Below are 23207 nucleotides of genomic sequence, written 5' to 3' on the forward strand. Positions count from 1 at the left end.
CAAATATTAGGAAGAAAGAATGTTATGCCCTGTAAAAGAACTTCATGTAGATGAATTATGAATGATTTTTAACTCATTTATATTAAGTTAATGAAAAGTTATTCCACACACTTGTCAAAATTATCTTTCCAGTTTCAGCACCATATCACCTGAATTGTATTAGTGTGTCATAAAACCAAACAAAACACAACCTGTCCATGTCCAAATTTGTGATTGAAATTTTTGTGAAGTAAAATATTGTTTAGCTTTCCTGAGCACACAGTGCTCAGGGGTTAGCTGTACAGATACACTGCCAACTTTTTCTGTTTCTGTTTGTAAGTGATCATACTTCTGCATAAGGTTATAGTAATTTTCTCCTTAAAATTTTTATTAACTAAACAATCTATATCCTAATATATGTTTTTAATAGTCAGGGCCGAGTTGACCTGTGCCAATTAAGTTGGTATAGGGCCGAGTTGACCCTTCACCCTCATTTTTCATGAAGAAAAATTGTGAACTTTTCTTCGAGACACATATCACTCTTGATTCTATCACACATATAACCACATATATATAGACACACATATAGATTTTAACCACTTTATCATTACGACCAACAGAAAGTACTGTATATGCAGCAAGGACGCCTTACGAAAAGGTCATTATGCCAATAAGAAAAGGAAATTATTTAGCGTGTGTCAGCCTACAAATCGACCGTATATGTATAGTGGTGTTCAACCCAAGAGGCAGGGATCAACAAACAATTTAATCTAAAATTTTAAGCAATGTCATCATCAGTGGGGCCATTAGTTGGAGCAGTTGATCAGGGAACAAGTAGTACAAGGTTTCTGGTAAGACTTGCACTATTTACAAATATCTTTTTAGGATAGACGACCTCTGAACTCGGAATAATTCACAACACAGGACATGTTTCGGATGTCACCAGTTTGTCCGAATATAAGTAGATCTAGTTTACGTACACAGAAATAGTTGGTAAAGAAGTGAAGTTTGATATGTATTACTGGGACAACTCATGTTTTGATAGGAGGAATCTTTTTATTGTTATATCATTTATCAACTTACTCGAGCCTAAATCAAAATATATTGACAGCCAGATATGTTTGTTCTGGTTCAGAATCTCGTTTGTGCAGGGCCGCATTCAGAATCTCTTTTCTGCAGGGCCGGCAAAATCAATTGTCCGTATTGTTCAGGTTGTCCCACAGCCTGTACGGACAAGTGAAGATATTCAAGAATTAACTATGTAAATATTATACAGATAAAACTGGAAAAGTAAGTCAAAAGGGGCGTCCGTGGCCGGGTGGTTATGGTCGTTGACTTCAAACCACTTGCCCCTCACCGCTGTGGGTTCGAATCCCTACAGGGACTTTGGATTCTTTCATGTGAGGAAGCTATCCAGCTAGCTTACGGAACGTCGGTGGTTCTACTCAGGTGCCCGTTCGTGCCTGAAATAATGCACGGAAGGGCACCTGAGGTCTTCCTCCACCAGTAAAGCTGGAACGTCGCGATATGACCTATACTGTGTCGATGTGACGTAAAACCAAAAACAAACAAAGTAAGTCAAAATCAGATTTTGCCGGCCCTGTTCATGGGGGCAGCACGAAATACGAAAATATACCCAAATACACCCAAATATTGCCCAATTATACTAAAAATAAATGTTTTATACTAAAAAAGTGCTGTTTTAATCATGAATACAATATACACTTTCACTAAGATATAATTAAACATACCCAAATATACATTTTCCTATCATTGTGTTTTAAACCAAAATACGTACAGTATATGTACATGTACTCCATTGAAGCTATTTTTTTAAAATAAAATGGACACTTGTATATCATATGAAATTTCAACAAAATTACACCTTAAAAATGTAAGTGTAGACAACAAATATCATATCTTGATTTAAAATTGCAAGTACATTCATAATGAACCTATATAGTAGATAAGCAATGTCACAACTTTATTTTCTAACAACATCTTAACTGCCCATTTCAACGGAATGAATGCAAGTTATAGCAGGCTAAGTCATTTTATTTTATAAATATTTATTTATTTCTCATTATAATCTATATTTTATACAAACAAAAATAATTATTGCTATATTTTGGTGTATTTGGGTATTTCGTGCCGCCGGTTCAGGGGAGAATATATTGTTCATACACTGTAATAGCACAATATCTCATTGTTTACAATAAGTTGAACTTAATCAAACCATGCATATTTTATGGACACATTTCTAGTATCTATCTATCTTCCGTTAATGTCAAACCTCTCGCAGGGGAGTAGACATGTATTTTATTACCTTGAACTTCAACCTACCAAACAAAATGCAATGGCAGTCAGCAAAATAACATTTTTATATGCCCGAACGAATTTCGGGCATATTATGTTATACCCCCTGGCGTCCATCTGTCCATCCTTTAGCAATTTGGTTTCCGGAGCATAACTTAAGTTCCATTTGGCCTACAATATTCAAACTTCATAGGATGATTGTTTATATTGGTACAAGACCCCTATTGATTTTGGGGTCACAAGGTCAAAGGTCAAGGTCACTATTACTTTAAAACTGAAAACAGTTTTTGGAGCATAACTTATGTTCCATTTGGCCAACAGTGTTCAAACTTCATATGATGATTGTCCATATTAGGTAGAAGACCCCTATTGATTTTGGGGTCACAAGGTCAAAGGTCAAGGTCACTATTACCTTAAAACTGAAAACAGTTTCTGGGGCATAACTTAAGTTCCATTTGGCCCACAGTGTTCAAACTTCATAGGATGTTTGTCCATATTGGGTAGAAGACTCCTACTGATTTTGGGGTCACAAGGTCAAAGGTCAAGGTCACTTTAACCTTAAAACTGAAAACAGTTTTCAGAGTATAACTTAGGTTCCATGGATGTAATACTTTATTTAATTCCCATGTCTTACAAATGCTTCATCTTTACTAAAAAAAGAAAGTCACTTTACGGTATATAATGCTCCGCCTAGCGGTGCTCTTGTTATGGCTTACTACCATCTAGTTACTGGATAATCTATACTGGCAAGAGTTCACTATTTCTGAGATGAGCAACACAAAATAGTTCTCTTCAAATGCTATTAAGTTTACTGTTTGTGCTTTGAAATAAATATCTTTTAGTTAGATTAAATTTTTTCCTATGTATGTTATCATTTTCGATATTGTAAACAATATAAATTAATTTTATTTTAATTTGAATAAACTCAAAACCCAACCCGAATGAATATTACAAGCAAAATGCAGCGCCATGTTTAAGTCAAGTTTGAAATGAAGGTATACATGCCATAAGGTTTACAAAGCCTTAAAGCTACATTTAATAAATTTCATAAAAAGAGAAATATCGACATTTCATTAATAAATTGGGTTTCATATCGACTCCAGATCTTATTTTAGTGTTCAGACAACCAAAATGAGTTTTATAAGCATAAAATTGGGCAACCTCATTGTGGCGAAATCGGAAGTACAATTTCTGTTTGCACGAGAAACTCCGCCTTCAGATCATCCGTACATCAATATTAAATCCACAAACATGACTATGAGTAGCAGTCCTCATGTAACGGTATATTTCCGCACTGTAACGGATGTTTTCATACAAATTTAATCTTTTTTATGAGATGATTACTTTTTTCTGAACCTCAGGCCTAGTGCACCGTGAAGCTAAAACGGTTAAAGTTTGTTTGCACAAGAAATTCTCGTATTTGCTGTGTTCCGGATAGCAACTATAACACTGTGACGTAACGCATACACAAGCTGATTATAATCTTCATTTGCATGTTAAAATTCGTATACGAACTTTAGTGTTACCGTGGGGTAAAAACTTTTCCGTTAAAAATCTTTATTTATGAACAATATTTCATGAGATTTACAACAATACTGTTAAAAAGGTTGATGAAACTGTAGAATGCTTGAGTTTTAGGCCGACGGCAAAATATTTTTACATATTTATTTAATGTAGCTTTAACACTTAAAAAAAAGGATAGAAAAACTGTTAATAATTATTGACATACGGTTGCTGATCAATGCCCCACCCCCAAAATAAAAGTGTCCCGGAAATAAGCCTTAAAATTATGGCATGTATGATGAAGGGAAGAGAACTCTAATGTGGATATGACTAAATACGCAACAGTGATTTTTTGGCGCAATGGACATAATTTATTTAGCAAAACAGGCGCAACATTTGCTTTTAAAATTTAAGTAATAAAACAGATTAACTGAGTGAAAAGTGTAACTTTGTTTGAAAATGTATCACAAGTAGTTGCTATAGGTTGTTTTAAAGGATTCTATGACACTGAAAGTGATGCCTTTTTTCTCTAAACTTGAATAACATCATGACCATGATGCTTTTCTATCCACTTTATAGTCATAACATACCAGTAAGCTATTATGCCCCTTAAGGCTTTGATTAAGTCATAGGCAATTTGGGCCTTCATCCTAGGCGAAGGAATAGGCACGGACAGGTTTGTACAGGTCCAAAATATTTATCGTGCAAATTAAAGACAACAATTTATTTTATGTTTTATTGACTACAACTAGGTTCATTTTAGGAATAAAACCATGCAAAATCAGTCAGTCACTTTTTAATTAAAATTCTCTTTATCTGTACATTTATACTCAACCTTACACGTTGATCTGCTGCTTTCTACTTTATTTGTTTGAAATATGAAAACAAATATCAACATGGAAGGTGGCATTGCATGAACACTTCCCCAAACAAAACCCAGTCATACAGTTTAACTTTCAATTATTCACGATTATTGTCCGTATTATTTATGCTAACCAAGCACATAAGCAAATAAATATAGTTTATCATAATGCATAATTACGTGCCATAGTCACATTATCATATTATGATGTTCATACACTAATGAATTACACAACAGTTTCGGAAGAATTGAAACTGAAACTAGCTTTTTAAAACATTCATTCCAGTTTAAATTGGAATTTTGCAGGCCCATATTGGATTTTACATGCAGCGGTCATCTGGCGTGTGCCCTATTTCACATTATGCAATGGCCCTAACCAACAAAACGTAATGTTTTTAGTAAATTTTGTGGCCTGCAATTGCTTTCTGTAAGGGCATTCTAAAAAAATATCAACCTTTTCTTTGTGTTTCAGATTTTTTCAAGCAAAAATGCTGAACTTGTGACCTATCACCAGACAGAAATCCAACAAAAATGTCCACATGAAGGGTAACATATATGATCTTAGCTTCAACCAGTTTGTTAGAACATTATTATATAAAGTTATGTAGACACAGTCTGTCTTATTTAACAAAATAGTCAAACATATTTATTCATATTTCAATACTTTTCACAATACTTGCATTAATACTAAGCATACTAGCAAGGCCAAGATAAGCAAGCTCATCTGTTCTGTTTAATCATGGTCTGCATTGTTCACTAATTTGGTCAATACATGAATAGTTGATGAATGGTTTTGTCGGAAAGTGTATTTACCGGTAAGGCTCCCACGTTTACAATTTTTTGTAAACGTTTACACGATTGCTTAGAACCGAAACGATACCGTTTAAACGGTGGTACCTCTATGTACTATACACACCATGTATTTGAGTCGCAAAATGATGTCTTTCTTTCTATTTTTAATACATGTACAAATAAAGAATGTGAAAGGCTCATCACGATTGAGCCAGCACACATTTTTTGCATTGTAACCCCATTTTTTACCAAAAAATGTATTATGTCACGAGCAATTTTGCACCGTAATGCTGTTTGGAGGGTTGTAAACACATATTTTCCGTTTGTTTACTTTGGAATAAACCATTAGAATTGATAAAATCCATGATTACAGGCAATGATTAAGAAATTTTGTAAGACAATATGGTCATTTCGATTAAACGGTAAACAATATCGTAAATGTTATGAATGAAATCGAAACGAATCCGTTTAAACGTGTAATCGTGGGGGCCTTATTTACCGGTAAGATATTTTTATTGACTTTCTTCTGTTTAACATATGTCTGTAACAGTTACTGCATCTACATGTAAAGTTTAATGACATGAAACTGTAACAATGTACTGTACATGTATTTCCAAACAAATAAAAACTCATTGTGTAGTAGCTCTTAAATCAATGAGGTTGAAAGCTACAGTAATCATTAATGCTTTTAACATTTATACAGATGGGTAGAAGAAGATCCTGTAGAGATATTAGAATCAGTGAAGACATGTATTGCTAAAGCTGTAGACAATCTGAAGGCTCTAAACATCAGCCACACTGACATCAAATGTAAGTTTAGATATATACATGAAATATAAATACAAAGCATTTAATTATAGAAATAATCAGATATGATTATAGTTCTAGAAATAATCAGATATGATTATAGTTCTAATACTGCATGTTTTAAAGGCTTTTTTTCATTGGAGGAATGTGACATTAGTATGATCCGTATAATCTAAAGAATTTCAATATAAAATACATACAGTGAACTTCTTACTTGTTTTTACTCATCGTCGGATACCCACGATTGATAAACATGTTACATAACATGCAATCAACCGTGGGTAAAATGAATCGATTTGCGTTGATATACAGCAACAGGTGCGTAAAATATCTACCAATGACATCGCGTTTAACATCGTCGGATACCCACGATTGATAAACATGTTACATAACATGCAATGTTAATGGTTCGGCCGTGGGTATCCGACGATGGTTTTTACTGTGTGTGAGTGAAAATGGGGTTGGGGGGGGGGGGGCTTGCTCTATACTGGTTGCAAAGAGTAATCATTTCATATTCCAGCAGGTCAAGGGTAAAGAATAAGTAGAATTTTAATGTAACTTCTCAATTTTGTTTGTATGACAGTGTGCACAATAGCTCAAACAAATGTAATGTCATCAACTCTAATATTATGTTGTGTTCAATCTGGTCTTACCATATGTATGCTATAAAAATACAAAATTATAAAACTACCTTAACAAACTTTTCAGCGGTTGACATAAGATGCATGTTTTGATATTAAAGATTTTTATCTGTTGACAAAAGTCTCCTGGATGTCTTGTTTTCATGAGAATTTTGTAATAACTCTGTTATGAGGATATTTTGGTATTGTTTAATGATTATACATGTATTTGAATATACACACCTTCTGTTTGATGTAGGTATTGGTATAACAAACCAAAGAGAGACAACTGTAGTATGGGATAAAGTTACTGGAGAGCCCCTGCATAATGCTATTGGTAGTATTCTTTTCCTTTATTTATTTCCACAAGAAAAATTATTAACAATTATTCATATCTTCAAAAAAATTTGCTTGTATTGTCTACCATGACACATAATTAAACCACCTTTTATATACATGTACTTTAATTTTGTCATTGTTTGTTTATTTAGTCTGTGTTTAGATAAAGGAAATTCTATTTTGAGGAGTTTGCCTAGTTGTATTCATGTGAAATATTTTCTAAAGAATTGTTTAATTTCTGATAATTGTAGATTTTTTTCAACAAATTAACTTAAGAAAAGTCATATTGTGTACAAAAGACAAAATTTTGTAATATTGTGATAATTTTAGCACACAAACACTTACTTACATTAATAATTTAATGGAAAGGGATTTTTGTATTTATTGTTTAGTATGGTTGGACCTTAGGACATCATCTACTGTGGAGAAACTTATTGCAAAGACACCTCATAAAAACAAGGATCATCTTAGGGTAAGTTCAAACTTCAGTTTCTAGAATTGTATAGGAAATCATAACATTAGAAAAAAGACTAGTTTGATGATTTCTATAAAAAGAATAACAAAATGCATGTAAGTCATTTTATACACTTGATGTTCAGTCTCTATTTGGAACAGTCCATTCATCTCAAGTTTAAGGGATTATAGTATGAAAAAAGAAATGAGTAAACAAAAGTAAAGAGCCCCGTCAGACTGCATAGATATACAGGCTGGCCTGACTCTATACTGGTGACAAAAGGTTAATTACTTCTTGTTACTGCAAGTAAAGGTTGAAAGTCAACTAATTGTGAATTTGCTTAATAAGAATATAGATATCGATGTGCAAGATTTTTATGAAGTAAGCTGAATTTATTTCTTAAAATGCTTCTGTTCTCAAGATAAGTTAGTTTGCAATAAGGCCAAGCTATTTAGATATAAACTGCAATAAGAGCATAAAGTTATCTGTGAAATATAATTCAAACAGAAGAAAATAAAAATGGTATAGAATGATAAGCTGGAGTTATTTTCCAGCCTCTTTGTGGATTGCCTATAACAACCTACTTTAGTGCAGTGAAGCTGAGATGGTTGCTAGACAACAGTCCAAAGGTTGCCAAGGCAGCAGCAGAGGGCCGGTGTTTGTTTGGGACTGTTGATTCCTGGTTACTATGGGTAGGAAAATTTACTCAGTTATAAGCAGATAGTACATGATTCATATTTGAAGACAAAAAAAAAAAAAAGGAAACATGTTTACAGATACATATTGATTTTGTTTTAGATTGCAGTTTTACAATATGCTTCCAAAGACTTGGTCACACAGAGGTAGAAAAATACAGCTCAAAGTCATTGTGAGATACCAATCTACTACAGTGGTTTAAACTTACAGCCAACTCAGTAATGTCCAAAATTTTCTTGGCGATGAGGGGGACTCCGCCCCCCTTCAAACCCCCCAAACAGAAGGGGGCACATCCCCCTTCTGGCAACCCCCTGATGTAACATTTGGATGCAGGACGGCGCCGAAAAAGTGGTCACTTTTTTTAACAACATTTTACAAACGAAAACCAGTGTTGGGGGCCTAAATAGGGCATTTTTTCACTGTTTGAGGCCTCAAAAAGGAGGGGGGGGGGGGGGGCAAAAAGCCGTCGAAACACGCTTATATGAGGGAAAAGGTTAAGAAACACGTATCAAAATATGATAATTTCATAAATGAATTGTCAGAACTTACATATACATATATGCATGAATTTCTGAATTTGTGACTAAAAAATTTGATCATAGATAATGAATGAGTTCTCTATAGTCTATAGAGGTAATACCAAACCTCAGTTACTGTGTACAGTCATGGTTCAGAATGTAGTAGTTACAATGTACAATGTACACAACATATTTTTAGTTCAAAAATATGTTGAAAATTGTTAGCATATATAACCATAACATGCATTATTATAATTGTTTATATATTTAGAATTTAACTGGTGGGAAGGAGGGAGGTCAGCATATTACAGATGTAACAAATGCTAGTCGTACCATGTTGATGAATATACAAGACCTCAAATGGGATGATAAACTTTGTCAGTAAGTTCACAAAATACATCTTGTTAACACTACTTTATGTATAATATATTACCAGATGTAGATAATTTTATATTAAGTATTGGTATTTCAGATGACATTCGTTTATCAAAATATGTTAGCAATATTGTAGAACCTTTCCATATTTTCTGAAAGTGTTTTTTAGTTTGTACTTGGATAACTGTTTGATTTTAATATGAAAATGGACACCTTGCTTTTCCTGCATTTCTTACCTCTTTAGGTTTGTTTATTATACATGTATACAGTTTCAATCCTGTGATATGAAGCTTGTAAAAAGCAAATAAAAATATATTTTACATTCTCCAAATACTTTAAGAATGAGGTTAGTTAGTTAATAATTTATTTATGTGAAAAGGTTGTCTCTATAAAGATTTTTGTACTGGGTATTTAGCTCTACTACTGACAGAGAAGTGGGAGCTATCCTACCCACTCCAGCATAAGCATTGGCATTTATACAACACTTGATTTAGGCTACCTATGCAGCTTCTTTACTCTTTTTACAGCAAAATACATTTATTTAATACTTCACACATGTCTACAATTCCAATGTTTAAGACTTTTAAAACCAGTATCAACTTTAACTATGTGAAATTAAAAAAAACTCAGTGTAAGATCTATCTGCACAGCCACTGAACTGACGGAAGATATGGAGTACATTATACTTAGCACAAGTCTTTATCTTAATAATTGTAGGTCTTTATCTATGTCCTATAACTCTAGCTGAGATTTTACTTAATTACACACAAATATGTATTAAGAATAGCAAAAATTCTTGACTAATTTTGATGTCAATTGGGTTATTATATTACATATTCAAGTTGAATACCTTTTTGTTTTTATAGGTTTTTTGAGATCAACAAAGACATGTTGCCAGAGATAAGAAGTTCAGCTGAAAAATATGGAAATCTTGTTGATGGACCATTAAAAGGACTACCAATATCAGGGGTATAAATTAATTTTACAAGTTTTACACCTTGTAGATGTTCATTATCTACATCAGAATTCTTCTGTGACCATCACACCATTAAACACTAGAATGTTGTCATATGACATGGATGACATATAGTTCATCTCCATGCCACTAAGAATAATTTATTGTCTCACAATTATGCTTTAAATTGGTTGCACATTGCAGCATCCTCATCTTATAATTTGTGGCTTCACTATTTGAACTGTGTTATTGTGCACTGGTTCCCAGCAACACTGACATACATTACTGACACTGTGATAATTAATATATTTGAACAAAATGTATGATTATTAATATATATATATATAATTTATGTATGATAATATATATAATATTAGTATGAAAATGATAATATAGATAATATTAGTATGATAAATTAATTAATAAAATAATACATGTATAATCTATGTATGATATTATATATAATCCATGTATGATAATTAATATAAATGTTAAACATATATTGTAACGATTACTTCAGATTCTTGGGGACCAGCAAGCAGCTTTAGTTGGACAACTGTGCTTCAAACCTGGACAAGCCAAAAATACGTATGTTTTTTTTCCTTAATTTTTTATTGCTGAATTCCATAACCTAGTAGCATTAAGTCATAATCAGAAGGATCCTATAGATTTAAAGAAAGTTTATTGTCATTCACACATCATTTGAGATAATTGGATTTTTCTCAAAAATTTAGATCAGTCTGTATCAGGCACATGGGCTTGTTCCATTGATAATTGTATGATGCTTGTTCAGTTTTTTAGAGTGGACTATGGATTCTTTCCTATGAGGAAGCTATCCCAGCTAGCTTTTGGAAACCTTAATGTTTCTACTTCGTTGGTCACCTGTGCCTGAAATGTACAGCAGTGATTAATCTAGTAATTACTTACAATGCGTCTGATGACGCACATATTTGAAAACAATGAGCAAAATCAATGAGTCATGTAGCAAAATAAATGAATATTAGTAAAAAAAAAAACATATTTAATAGCAGGTCCTAGATGATTTGCTCGAATTTTTTATCAAGGGATTAAGTATATAAAAATTTATTTCTGTACCAAATTGAGATAAAAAAATTTCGCATGTATATGCACGGCATTAATCAGTAATCAGACGATGTATGTCATAACACCTAGACATGCCAAAATGTTGAATGACTGTTTATTGTTGTTGTTTTTTTTTGTTGTTTTTTTTTCATAAAATTTTGACATTTTTTTGGACTCTAGTTTAATATATAAATCAACATCTTTGTTGAGTTTATAATTTTTTTTAATTAAAGAGCATGCATTCTTACTCTGTTATAAAATTCTGTGACTTGACATTAACAAGCGTATATTCAAGTTAATTAGCAGGGAATTCCCCAGGATTTTTTTTAAGCGCTACATTTTTTGAATTAGACGGGGGTGGGTGCGGGAGGGGGTCTTGACCCCCATACCGCGTGTCGAAAATTTTTGCCATTTTAGGTGTCTAGATACTGCTGTGGGCTGTTTTAAAACAAATAATGAAAGCTTTACACTTGATAAACATTTTCTTAATTTTTATTATTTACTTTTTCCATTTCCAACAATTCAAATAAATAAACAATTATATATAAACACAAGTTCACAACATGTGATCAACATTTATATGTATGTGTGTGTCCCATTTAAATGAGTATATTTCAGTTGTTTTTTCTTCATTAACATCATTAAAAGTGGGCCTGTCTTCTAGGTTTGTTGTCCTTCCATGCCTTGACTGCCTTCTCAAAGTTGAAAGATTCTAATGGGAGTCCTTTAAGGGAAACAGCAAGAAGATAGTTTAGAACTTTAACAGAGAGACAATTCCTGTTTTCAGTCTTAACTCTCTTCAGGCAGCTGAATCCTCGCTCACAATCTGAAATTAATAAATGAAAGTAATCATTTGTTAACCTCATGTCTTTTATTTATATTGTTTGCTGTGAATTTTTGAAAATTTAAAACTTCCAGCCTGTTTAAACTTAACTAAGTATTTGAAATGTTGAAAAACTTCTAGCAAAGTGTTACACATCTGCAACTGTCATTGGAATTTCATTAATGTTCAAGAATGAATGAATTTAATAATAATTACCTGCAGTAGAGGTTGGGAGGAGGAGACCCACAGCAGCAATTCTGTAAAGAGCTGTATGACTGGTAGAAAGGTTGCCAGTAATCCAGGTCATGGTCCGGTCGGCTGACTGATCAGTCCCCTCTAGACTGGCACGTACCTGGTGCAAGTGGCTGCGGCACTGCTCCATATCTACACTAAAGTGCCTGGCCAGCTCCTGTATGTCCTGACAAACCAATGCTAAGGGATAGGACAGTAGATTGCACTTCACAAGGCTGTCCATGAACAGGCTCAGTTAAAGAGGGCCTGCAAAATTAATATTTTTTTCATTTTGGGGATTCAGTGAACAGAAACAGATTACAAGATATTTTATATTAAAAAAGAAAATGACCAATTGGCTGTCACTAAGTGGGATTGTTGATGTAAAGTTTTTGTTGTTGTTTTCACTCAGTTGCAAGTTGATAATGAACAGTTGTAAATGTTCTCAATGTTAAAGTAGCCATCAACCAAATTTATTTCTGAATATCTTTCCAGTTTAACACTGTTTAATCCAAGTAAAATACGATTATCATGTACATGTAGGCCCTATATATTAAAAAGCAAAATGATCTTGAGGCAGTTTCAAAGACTTTGCTCACAAAAAAACTCTTAAAATTGATAGTGAACTAGGCTTCCCTTATTCATGTTAGACATGTTATTTTGTGAAATCTTAATACTACAGTCCTGCCAGTAGACGTAACGATCATAAGAAAGTGAAAGATGAAATTGAACATTACACTTAAATCAAGACAATTAACCCATTCATCCCTAAATATCAAACTGTTATATCGCATGTCAATTAATGCCAATTATATTATAAAAACAATAAAAGTTATTACACCTACCTGAAACATGTAAATATCACACATGCCGCGGTTAAATTGCACCCATCTCAATACACGGTAATTGACAACTCCTGAAAGTGCACCAACAGTCGTCTGCAGACATCGTTGACAGGTGTCTGTGACGTCACACAGTCTAAAGGCAATCAGTGTATCGGGTTGTGTATACGCCTCGGGTAATTATCTACACAGGACATGTATATTGGCTTGTTTATTTGGCTAATTGGGGTTAACTTATAGACACAATAGAAAGGAATATCGGTCATTTTTTAAAAGCGCTATGATAATTTTAAGCGCATCGGGATTTCTTGTTCTGAAATTTTAGCGCATCGGTGCCGATGCGCTAAAAGCGCCTGGGGAATTCCCTGAATTAGATTTGAAAATTACATTTGCTATTATTATCACTCCAGATATAAAAAAAAAATGTACAGTAGGCTAGCTAAAATAAAACCCACATCAAGACATTTAAATTTTAATCAGGTTATTTTGAAAAAGTTCAAAGACTTGATAGATCTTTGATCTCATTAAAGAAGCATGCTGACAATCACCAGTTGAATATAATTGGGTCATTTACCATGTGATGAATCTTGTTTTATTTTAACATTGTCCGCTTGAGATATTAAACAACTGTAAATATTTACATATTTAGAATGGATAATAGATATTATGTTTATTTTGTGTGAAAAAAATATACCTCAAGCATTGAATCATTTTGTTTGATATTTGACCATTGAAGGCGGTCGATCGATTCCCTTTCATGCAAAAGGGACGCTCTGATTGGCTAATGCCAATAATGGGTGGTAACCGATCACAAGCAACAATTGTTTGGGATTTAACGTTTCTGCAAATGGGGGATGAGTCTTGCACCTGTGATTGTCTGAAATTAAATTATCCAGATGAAGAAATTGATAAATTATTCAACTGATGAAATTAAAATAATAAAACTGTACATAGAAATCACTGTGATATTTTGGATTATAAATTGCCAGATTTGCATGCATCAAATTGGATGCACATACTTTGAAACTGTGCATCTTTTTTTTATTTTTATGCATATTTTATGCAGGATGCACATCCAGATTAATCACTGGTACGGAGAGGCACCTGAGGTGTACCTCCACCAGTAAACCTGGAAAGTTGCCATATGACCTTTACAGTGTTGGTGTTATAATAATATACCCCTCCCCCCCCCCCCCCCAAAAAAAAAAAAGAGAAAAAAAACCACAAAAAAACTATTTACTTTATTTTGACTTTATATACTTGTTTTGTTCTCAGATATGGAACTGGCTGTTTTCTGTTGATGAATACTGGAAATGAGGTATTTTTTTTCTAAAATTTAGTTTGTTTCTCCTGATTATGTAATGTTTATTATCTTGTGTTAAGTTGCATTGTATAAATCTACCATATAATAAAAGTTAATGATGTCAAGTTTGTATTATCTTAAAGGAATATCTTTATAGAAACAAAGGATTGTTTTGTTTAAAATGACTAAAAGTATGAAATTTATTTCTACATTGTGTATTCATTCCCATTATGTTATTTTTAACCTTATGTTTTGGCAATACTGTGGCTTTTTAAAGTAGGTTTAAGTATTGTTGTAAAAGTATTTGATAGTTATTTTTTTATCTTTTTCAGCTTGTACATTCTAACAATGGTTTGCTAACAACAGTAGGCTATCAACTAGGACCAAATAAACCTGTGGTGTACGCTCTAGAGGTGTGTTATTATATTGTAACTGTACAGTGTAATTTATATTATAGCTTAGTGATATTCTACTGTAGTAGTTTATACAGAGACCAGTTACTAAAGTAAAAAAAAAAAATCCTATACACTGATAAATTGGATTGATTGAAAAATATATGTTTTGTGTTAAGATTTTACAGGTCAAATGATTAAATATCTGCAAGCCAAATTACTGGCTATTGTAAACAGGTAATGGTTTTAAAGGAAAGATAGCTAGAAGGAAATCTATGTATACAAAAAAGTACAAGACCAATAAAAAACCCAGCATTTTAATGTTACAATATTGAAAGATACCTTAATGAATTATCTGTTAAAGGTTTATAAATTATCTTCTTATCTAGCAAGAATACAATGTCATAAACCATTGAAAATACTGGTATTGATCATTGCAATATATTGCAAAGATATGATTGGCCAACAGACATGACTGTATTTCTTTGATTTATTAAGCTGCCTATTTATAAGCTATGTTATATATATTGTAGGGAGCTATTGCTATTGCTGGAGCATGTGTGCGGTGGCTGAGAGATAACCTTGGTATCATACAAACATCCCAGGAGATAGGTACAGTAACTATTACATTACTTGTACTTTGGAACAGTTCATTTATAGTACAATGGGATCTTTTTTTGTCAGAATGCTGAGATCAAGTTGTATTTTATCACATAAACTGTAGCACAGGAGTGTAATAAAGCTATTTAATCAAAACAATATTACACTAGTATAATAACATTTGTGACGACATTGCGTTATATACAAACATAAAGTAAAAATGTGCTAATCAATATTCTCTGTTGACCTTCTATCAAATTATATCCCTGCCAAATAATAAGACTAGACAGAATTACATTCCTATTTAAGACAAGATATTTAAATGCACTAAATTTGTCTACTTGATAAAATAGGATTAGTTTTGAATGTTTATCAAATAGGTAGATGAATATTAATTTGACTTCATCAGTTCTATAAATACAAGCTCTAATGTACAACCATAAACTGAGAGAATAAAAATGATAATGACAAGAAACAAAGATTGTTTAAAGTAATGATTGATTATTTCAATGTTATAGAGAAGTTAGCAGAGAAGGTTGACAGCACACATGGATGTTATTTTGTGCCAGCATTTTCTGGATTGTTCTGTCCATACTGGCAAAATGATGCACGAGGGTAAGTATGCATAATAATTTTTACAAAACAATAGTTTAAAGCTGCAGGCCTTAAGATTTGACAAAATAATTCAAGAAAATCTAACCTCATGAAGGGGGGTTGTTGGTGGAATGTACTAAGATTTTAAAACAAGTAAAAAGATTCAAGTAATAATTTACTATATAATTTCAGTCTTGGATGTTTTACTACTTTGTTACATTTTCAGAAGCAAAAGTATTGGAAATTATTATCAAATATAATTATACTTACTTAATAAGATTTGTATTTTGTAAATACAATTTCGAGAAAAAAAAACTGGTTTTAAATGTTATTATTATTACTATTGAAATGTATCCTATATACACGTATATATCGTACTAACATTATGTTACATATATCTTCAGTATAGTATGTGGTTTGTCTCAGTTTACAACAAAAGAACATATTGCCAGAGCTGCACTTGAGGCTGTTTGCTTTCAAACCAGAGAGGTATGTCATTCTTTTTCCTCTGCAACATACATGTATATTAATTAATTTTTGTGCAGGTACTTTTACCCTACATGGAAATTTTGATATATATAAAAAGATAAGGCAAAATATTACGACATTTTATTATGAAAGATCATAAATATTGACACACAGGGTAATGTATATTTTGAAGGCGCCTTATTTATTGATTTGTTAGTTGTTTTGTGTTATTGTTGGAAAAATGCTTTTGAAATTTAGCTTTGGGAGATATCTGTGTATAATTAGAGTGTCTTATTGAAGCATGAAGTATAAAATACACAAACTTAATGTAGCTACCGACCTTGTTTGAATTTATTCCATGTCTTTTGTATAAATGTGCAATAGGTTATAAATTTTGTCCACAACCTGATTGCCAGAATCCGCCTAGAATTAGCAAGTTGTAACTTTTGTATGAAAGATTATAATTCTGTCACTGTTCACTCCTATATTTATACTTGATATGTTTTAACAGTTACTTGTGGCAATGAATCAAGACAGTGGGATACCTCTAAAGTCTATACAGGTAGATGGAGGTATGACTGCCAATAATTTACTGATGCAGATACAGGCTGACTTGATGGGAATAGATGTTGGTATGTTAATTTGTGGAATAAAATGATCTATGGTTTCCAAAAAAAGTCTGTACTTAGCTCATTATATAGATATTGATAGATTATAATGTTTATGTTGTCATTATTGTTTCTAGTTTGCTTTAATATCTTATAAATTGAAATAATAAAGGTGAGGAACACACGCACACAACACCAGGTCAAGTTTCAAGATTTTATTGGCTACTAGTTTCAAGTAATATAATACTCTTCATCAGGCATAGATTAAGTAAAAGCAAGATCCAGTATCTATTGCTTTTTGGTAGTGGTATGTAAAAAAGAAATGTCATTGATAGGAAAAGTTGATATTAATACCATACATAATGTACTGAATTATCAGTGTTAGAGATGATTGATAAAGGAGGTACATATCATTTGTAAATTTTTACTTTCAGCACAAGTTAATATTTTTTTTTTATATCATACAAATGTGATATTTTAAAAATGAGCTATTGATTACTGTAATAAGAGTAATATGACATTATTTTTATAATTAATAAGTACGTCCATCAATGCCTGAAACAACTGCCCTTGGTGCTGCCATGGCAGCTGGTCACGCTATAGGTGTTTGGAATCTGGAGAACGAGGACACAAAGGTCACTACCGACATATTTACATCGTCAATAACGGAGTCAGATAGAGATGAGAGGTTCTCTAGGTGGAAGGAAGCAGTTATACGTTCAATGCACTGGGTGCCGTCTAGTGAACAGAAAGGTAGGTCATCAACAACATACAAAGTCATTGTATTTTCAATTTAAAACAGTGTAAAGTGTTTGCCAGAAGTTATGATTATGTAGGCATTTATCATAGACAAAATATTTAATTTATGATTGAATGATTGGACTTGATGTATCTCAGAAGAATATACAAGTATTAAAGACAGATTTCAACAAAATGGCAAACATGTAGAAAATTATAAAAATAGATTTATATGGCTTCATGTCAATGAATTGGTTCTAAAAAGATGTTGTTGTCAATAATTAAATTGTTAGTGATTGATTTTACAAAATCAGGTATACATGTACTTTTTAGTATTGTAAAGGTAAATGAACATGAAGGCAGTGGAAGCATACTACTGAAATCTTGCTTTTATCAATAATTAGTTATAAATGATTACATGTTGAACAGTTTAAATCTTAACTTAATGAATTTTTTTTTTCTTTGCAAGCATAGACAGACCAAGGACATTATGGGATGGCCTGGCTGGAGGATATTTTATGTTTGGTAGCTTAACTTTATTACTTATTGCCAAGTATCTTCAACAAAGATGATGCTGTCTATATATAGGTGCCATATATTCAAATTGTGCTAGTCTATACACTAAATTAGTGACACTGTGTGTGGATATGTTCATAGGATCATGTTTGTATTGTTAGAAACAGAGGAATCATGCTCACAAGATCATGTCCATAGGGTCATGTTTACAGGATTATGTTCTCATGGCTTTGTTCACCATCAGGAGTTATTCATAGATAAGATCTTTTCGACAAGGACACAAATAATTTATGCATAACTGAATTAAGATCATAGTTAATACCAAGTGAGTTTTGGTGGTGAAAAATTCCTTGTAATTTAAATATCAGCATTAATGCATGTGTTACTTGAAATTTTTTTTACCTGTGTGATGATCATGTTTTTTGTATAAGATTTCTGAAAGTTGTCAACAAGAAGCTTCTCCATTAGCAATTCCATTTTATTATTTTGGTATGGAATGCCATGTAAACTAACAATGGACAGTGGTAAAGTTGAAGCAGATTTAGACCATTATACATTTTTAGAACAGTTTGTGGTTAAAAAATATCTTAAACACACATTATCATTTGTGAAACTCTTACACAGTATTGTTCTAGGAATAACACTGGCAGGTTGGAAACATTGAAAACTGAATTCTAAAAATGAAATTTTTTTGTTTTAAGAAAATTCAATCTGTAACTAGTTTCTTCGATTATGTGTTAAGGGTTCAGATAATGTAAATGAAAAATAATATTAACAACTATATTGTCCCTGTATTAACTGTGATTATGTTTATTGTTATAATTAACAGTGCTGTGATTATTTGTTGAATGCCTTTAGAACAATTATTTAGTTTATATGAAGTTTAGATATATAAACAATATGGGATTTAAGATATAAAAGATAGGAAAACAAATGTAACTTTCTTTATTTGTATTTAAATGCTTATTCAAATTCTGTATTTTTTTTGTCAAAAGCTTTTCATTTTTGGTGCTCAGTTGTAGTTTTTCAAACTGTACTCATTGGCTATTAGCTAAATCGTTATTTGCTTTTTGCCGATAAGTTGAGTTAGAGTGATTTAGTAATATATGTAAGACTTTACATGTATACCACTTTGTTTATGTTTTGCTACTGTTATGACAAATGATTTCACATTCAACTCTGCTTTCTTTAGGTGATAAGCATCTGACATGCTTTTAAACATTATTAAGCATAGGTTTTGCATTTTTAGCTTGACTGTTCAAGAATAAAGAGAATAATTGTTCTTACCAAGGCATCAGCATTATACTTTGGTTAAGTTTTTGCTTACAAATTGGTATTTCCAAAACTTCTGAAGGTAATTGGTTGAGATTTCACACACTTATTTAATAGCATAACATGTCACTGTCCGAGGCCAATAACTCTTAACATGGATTTTGACGGAATTATTGCACTTTTTTAACTTAGAAAATTCTACAAAATTCTACATTGTCCAGGCTCTTGTTTTACTATCAAATACTGAGAATAGTCAAGAATGCTGTCCTTCCAACAGCTCTTGTGTCTATGGCAAAATCATATCTATTTTTGTGCCTTTAATATTGTTTTATGTTTTTTGATAATTTTAAGATAGAATATAATGTCCTGTATCAAATGCATTATTCTCTTTGTAACTTTGAAATATAAGTAAATAAATGTGTTTTTATTGTTGAAAATATACATCATGTATAAATATGAGACAGATAGTTGTATGTTAGGGTTAATTGTTTGATAAATTTTCACTTGTTATTGATATGATAAAGTAGAAACATTGTTACATGTATTTATGGAATTAATATTTCAAACCAAAACTAGTACTTGTGTGAATTTTTCTACATAGTCACTACCAGTCGTTGATATAAATTATGTTCCTATATCACATTACACGTACACTTGCGGTCTTTCAAGCTAGTCAAGTTCGATATAGTTTTGTTTGTGTTTTTGGTCAGATCTTAAGAAATTGTGTTTGCAAATTGTATTTTGAATTAAGCTATTAAAATAAAGTAACACCATTTATGACTTATACAGATTTGAACATATTCATCAAAAATCAAAGGCATTTATAATCATTATAAGAAGCGTGATTTGTTTTATAATATCAAGGCTAATATTGATGTCTATTTTAGCATGTATTACAATGAAATTTCATTCTTGGTTGTGATATATAGACATGTTATATAGACATAATATGTAGACATAAGTCTTCCATTTCATGATCATGATTTGTAATGCTTGCAGTGTTTTTAAGTTGTTTTCTTTCTTTTAGAGTGTATAGCCTAGTAAATTAGTTAAATGAGCCGCATCAGGACAAAACCAACATAATGCGTTTGCGACCAGCGTGGATCCAGACCAGCCTGCGCATCTGCGCAGTCTGATCAGGATCCATGCTGTTCGCTATCAGTTTCTCTACTTGCTATAGGGTTTGTAAGCGAACAGCATTGATCCTGATCAGACTGCACGGATATGCAGGCTGGTCTGGATCCATGCTGGTCGCAAACCCATTATGTTGATTTTGTGATGACGCGGCTCAAATTAATTTTTCTAAAACTGTAGTTTGTAGACTATGCCGTCCTTGTTTAATCAATCATTGAATAGATTTGTTATATTTGAAAACCTGTACATGTTTCATACTATTGTTCTTGTAGACAAAAGGAGGTCAAAGGTCACTGCCTTACATTGATGTAGACTAAAAACTCTTTAAAAAAAAACAAGATGTTCTTATGTAAAAGTCTGAAGAAAAAATCTGTCTGTGTTGCTTAATTTAAACGATAATAATCTTTGTTAATTTCTCTTATTTTATTGAAGCATTTTAAATCTGTCTAATACTAGTTATGCTCTACATTGTTTTCACCTAAACAACAAACTTCTCACAGTGATTACTTCCCTTGGCAGATTGATCTCTGTACTGATAAGGGGAGATCACTGCATAGGAGATAGACAAAAATAGTGGCCAAGGAAAAATGTTGGAAAGAAAGCATTATGTGTTCTTTTTTAATGACACAGCATTATCAAAAGAAAAATTGTGTATAGGATAAAACAATTGTGTTTATAAATTAAGACTTATATAATAATTGAATAAAACTGGTGATTAAATTCAGAAATCTCAGAATAATCTAACAAGCATAATATGTTTTTTATACTGAAATAATATATTTTACCTTTTTTTAGTGTTGGCACAAAATTTATTGATGATAAGTCTTTTTTGTTAATTAGACAAATATGTAAAATTGTGATGTAATGATATAATATGTCTTTGATACAGTATTTTCTGGGCTGATAATATAAATATGAGCCGTGTCACGACAAAACCAACATAGTGCGTTTGCGACCAGCATGGATCCAGACCAGCTTGTGCATCCGCACAGTCTGATCAGGATCCATGCTGTTCGCTTACCAACTCTTTTAGAAGTAGAGAAACTGATAGCGAACAGCATGGATCCTGATCAGACTGCGCGGATGCGCAGGCTGGTCTGGATCCATGCTGGTCGCAAACCCATTATGTTGGTTTTGTCATGATAATATAAATATCAACAATAAACCCTTTGCCTACTGGTGGCAGCTGAGTCTACATATGTTAACAGTGCAGACTAAAATCAGTTGTCTTCTAATCATGGTCTGTACTGTTTACTATTCAGTCAGTATATATTTTGAATTTTCCCCCCTGAAAATAATGACTGGTTTTGTCTATGATGAAAGATGGACAAGTCCATTCAAGATTTTTTTGTGAGGTCAAGGATTACTGGTAAATTCACACATATTAATCACTGTTAGTTATTCATAGACACGATGTATGCTGTTATACTTGTACTAGGAACTATTGTTGTATATTTTTATATTTTTAACCTGTTAATTTGTATTCACTCTGTACACAATATTGGAAAATAAATAAATATAATTTTTTATCTTTTTCATATTTTTCAGACAGGTTAGGTTTTCATTTGAAATTATGGTAACTATGTTCTGGTTTTTGAACAAACTAATACTTGTCATAAAAAAGGACTGGTCTTCCATGAAAAATATCTGTTTTAAGAATACACAAGTAAAAAATGGCAGCATAAGCTTGCTGAAAGTAACCAATAGCAACTAACTGTTTTTGTGTCGCCTTGAAAAAGGCGACATATAGGGGTTACTTTTGTCAGCGTCCCTTTAAGCTGGTCCAGAGCATAAGTCAGTCATTATAAGTTGGATTGACTTCAAACTTGGTATGCATGCTTCTTATAATGACCGGAAGTGCAGTGCACAAGAACCGGTACTCTGCACTTCCTTATTTTTGAGTTATTGCCCTTTGTTAATGTTACTTTATTTTTGTCCTGGCCATTTCTCCTAATGTATAAAAGCTATGGACTTGAAACTTCATAGGATGATAGATCTCATTAAGAAGAAGTGCAGTGCACAAGAACTGGTACTCTGCATTTTTTATTTTTTGAGTTATTGCCCTTTGTTAATTTACATACTATATTTTTGTCCAGGACAATTCTCCTAAAGTATCAAATCTATGGTCTTTAAACCTCATACGATGATAGATCCCATTAAGAAAAAGTGCAGTATACAGTAACTGGTACTCTGCACTTCTTATTTTTGAGTTATTACCCTTTATTAATTTTCATACTTTATTTTTGTCCAGGCCATTTTTCATAAATTATAAAAGCTATAGACTTGAAACGTCATAGGATGATAGATCTTATTAATAAAAAGTGCAGTGCACAGAAACTGCTGCTCTGCATTTCTTTTTTTTTGAGTTATTGCCCTTTGTTAATTTT

At 32.2% G+C, this 23207-nt stretch overlaps 2 protein-coding genes across 3 annotated transcripts; one reads left to right on the plus strand and one right to left on the minus strand.

Moving 5' to 3' along the window:
- Positions 1 to 684: 684 nt before the first annotated feature.
- On the plus strand, positions 685 to 21142 carry LOC132757027 (glycerol kinase-like). 2 transcript variants are annotated; one of them, XM_060748211.1, is made up of 17 exons: positions 685 to 830; positions 5133 to 5206; positions 6156 to 6262; positions 7139 to 7216; positions 7611 to 7690; positions 8227 to 8364; positions 9158 to 9267; positions 10128 to 10230; positions 10737 to 10804; positions 14471 to 14513; positions 14831 to 14911; positions 15424 to 15502; positions 16009 to 16105; positions 16489 to 16573; positions 17064 to 17184; positions 17701 to 17913; positions 18368 to 21142. In XM_060748211.1, exons 1-17 carry the CDS (start codon positions 765 to 767, stop codon positions 18370 to 18372), a joined length of 1548 nt encoding a protein of 515 aa, XP_060604194.1. In that variant the 5' UTR covers positions 685 to 764; the 3' UTR covers positions 18373 to 21142. The 2 variants fall into 2 exon arrangements, with proteins under 2 accessions (XP_060604194.1, XP_060604193.1); XM_060748210.1 differs by having other exon boundaries at positions 18373 to 21142.
- On the minus strand, positions 11776 to 13569 carry LOC132757028 (uncharacterized). Its single transcript, XM_060748212.1, has 3 exons — positions 13199 to 13569; positions 12339 to 12620; positions 11776 to 12125 (listed from the first exon to the last, which is right to left on the minus strand). The coding sequence occupies exons 2-3, from the start codon at positions 12595 to 12597 to the stop codon at positions 11941 to 11943; spliced, it is 444 nt and encodes a 147-aa protein (XP_060604195.1). The 5' UTR covers positions 12598 to 12620; positions 13199 to 13569; the 3' UTR covers positions 11776 to 11940.
- Positions 21143 to 23207: the final 2065 nt, after the last annotated feature.

This window comes from Ruditapes philippinarum, unplaced genomic scaffold, assembly GCF_026571515.1.
Source record: "Ruditapes philippinarum isolate M1 unplaced genomic scaffold, ASM2657151v2 ctg114_1_1_1_1, whole genome shotgun sequence".
Taxonomy (NCBI): domain Eukaryota; kingdom Metazoa; phylum Mollusca; class Bivalvia; order Venerida; family Veneridae; genus Ruditapes; species Ruditapes philippinarum.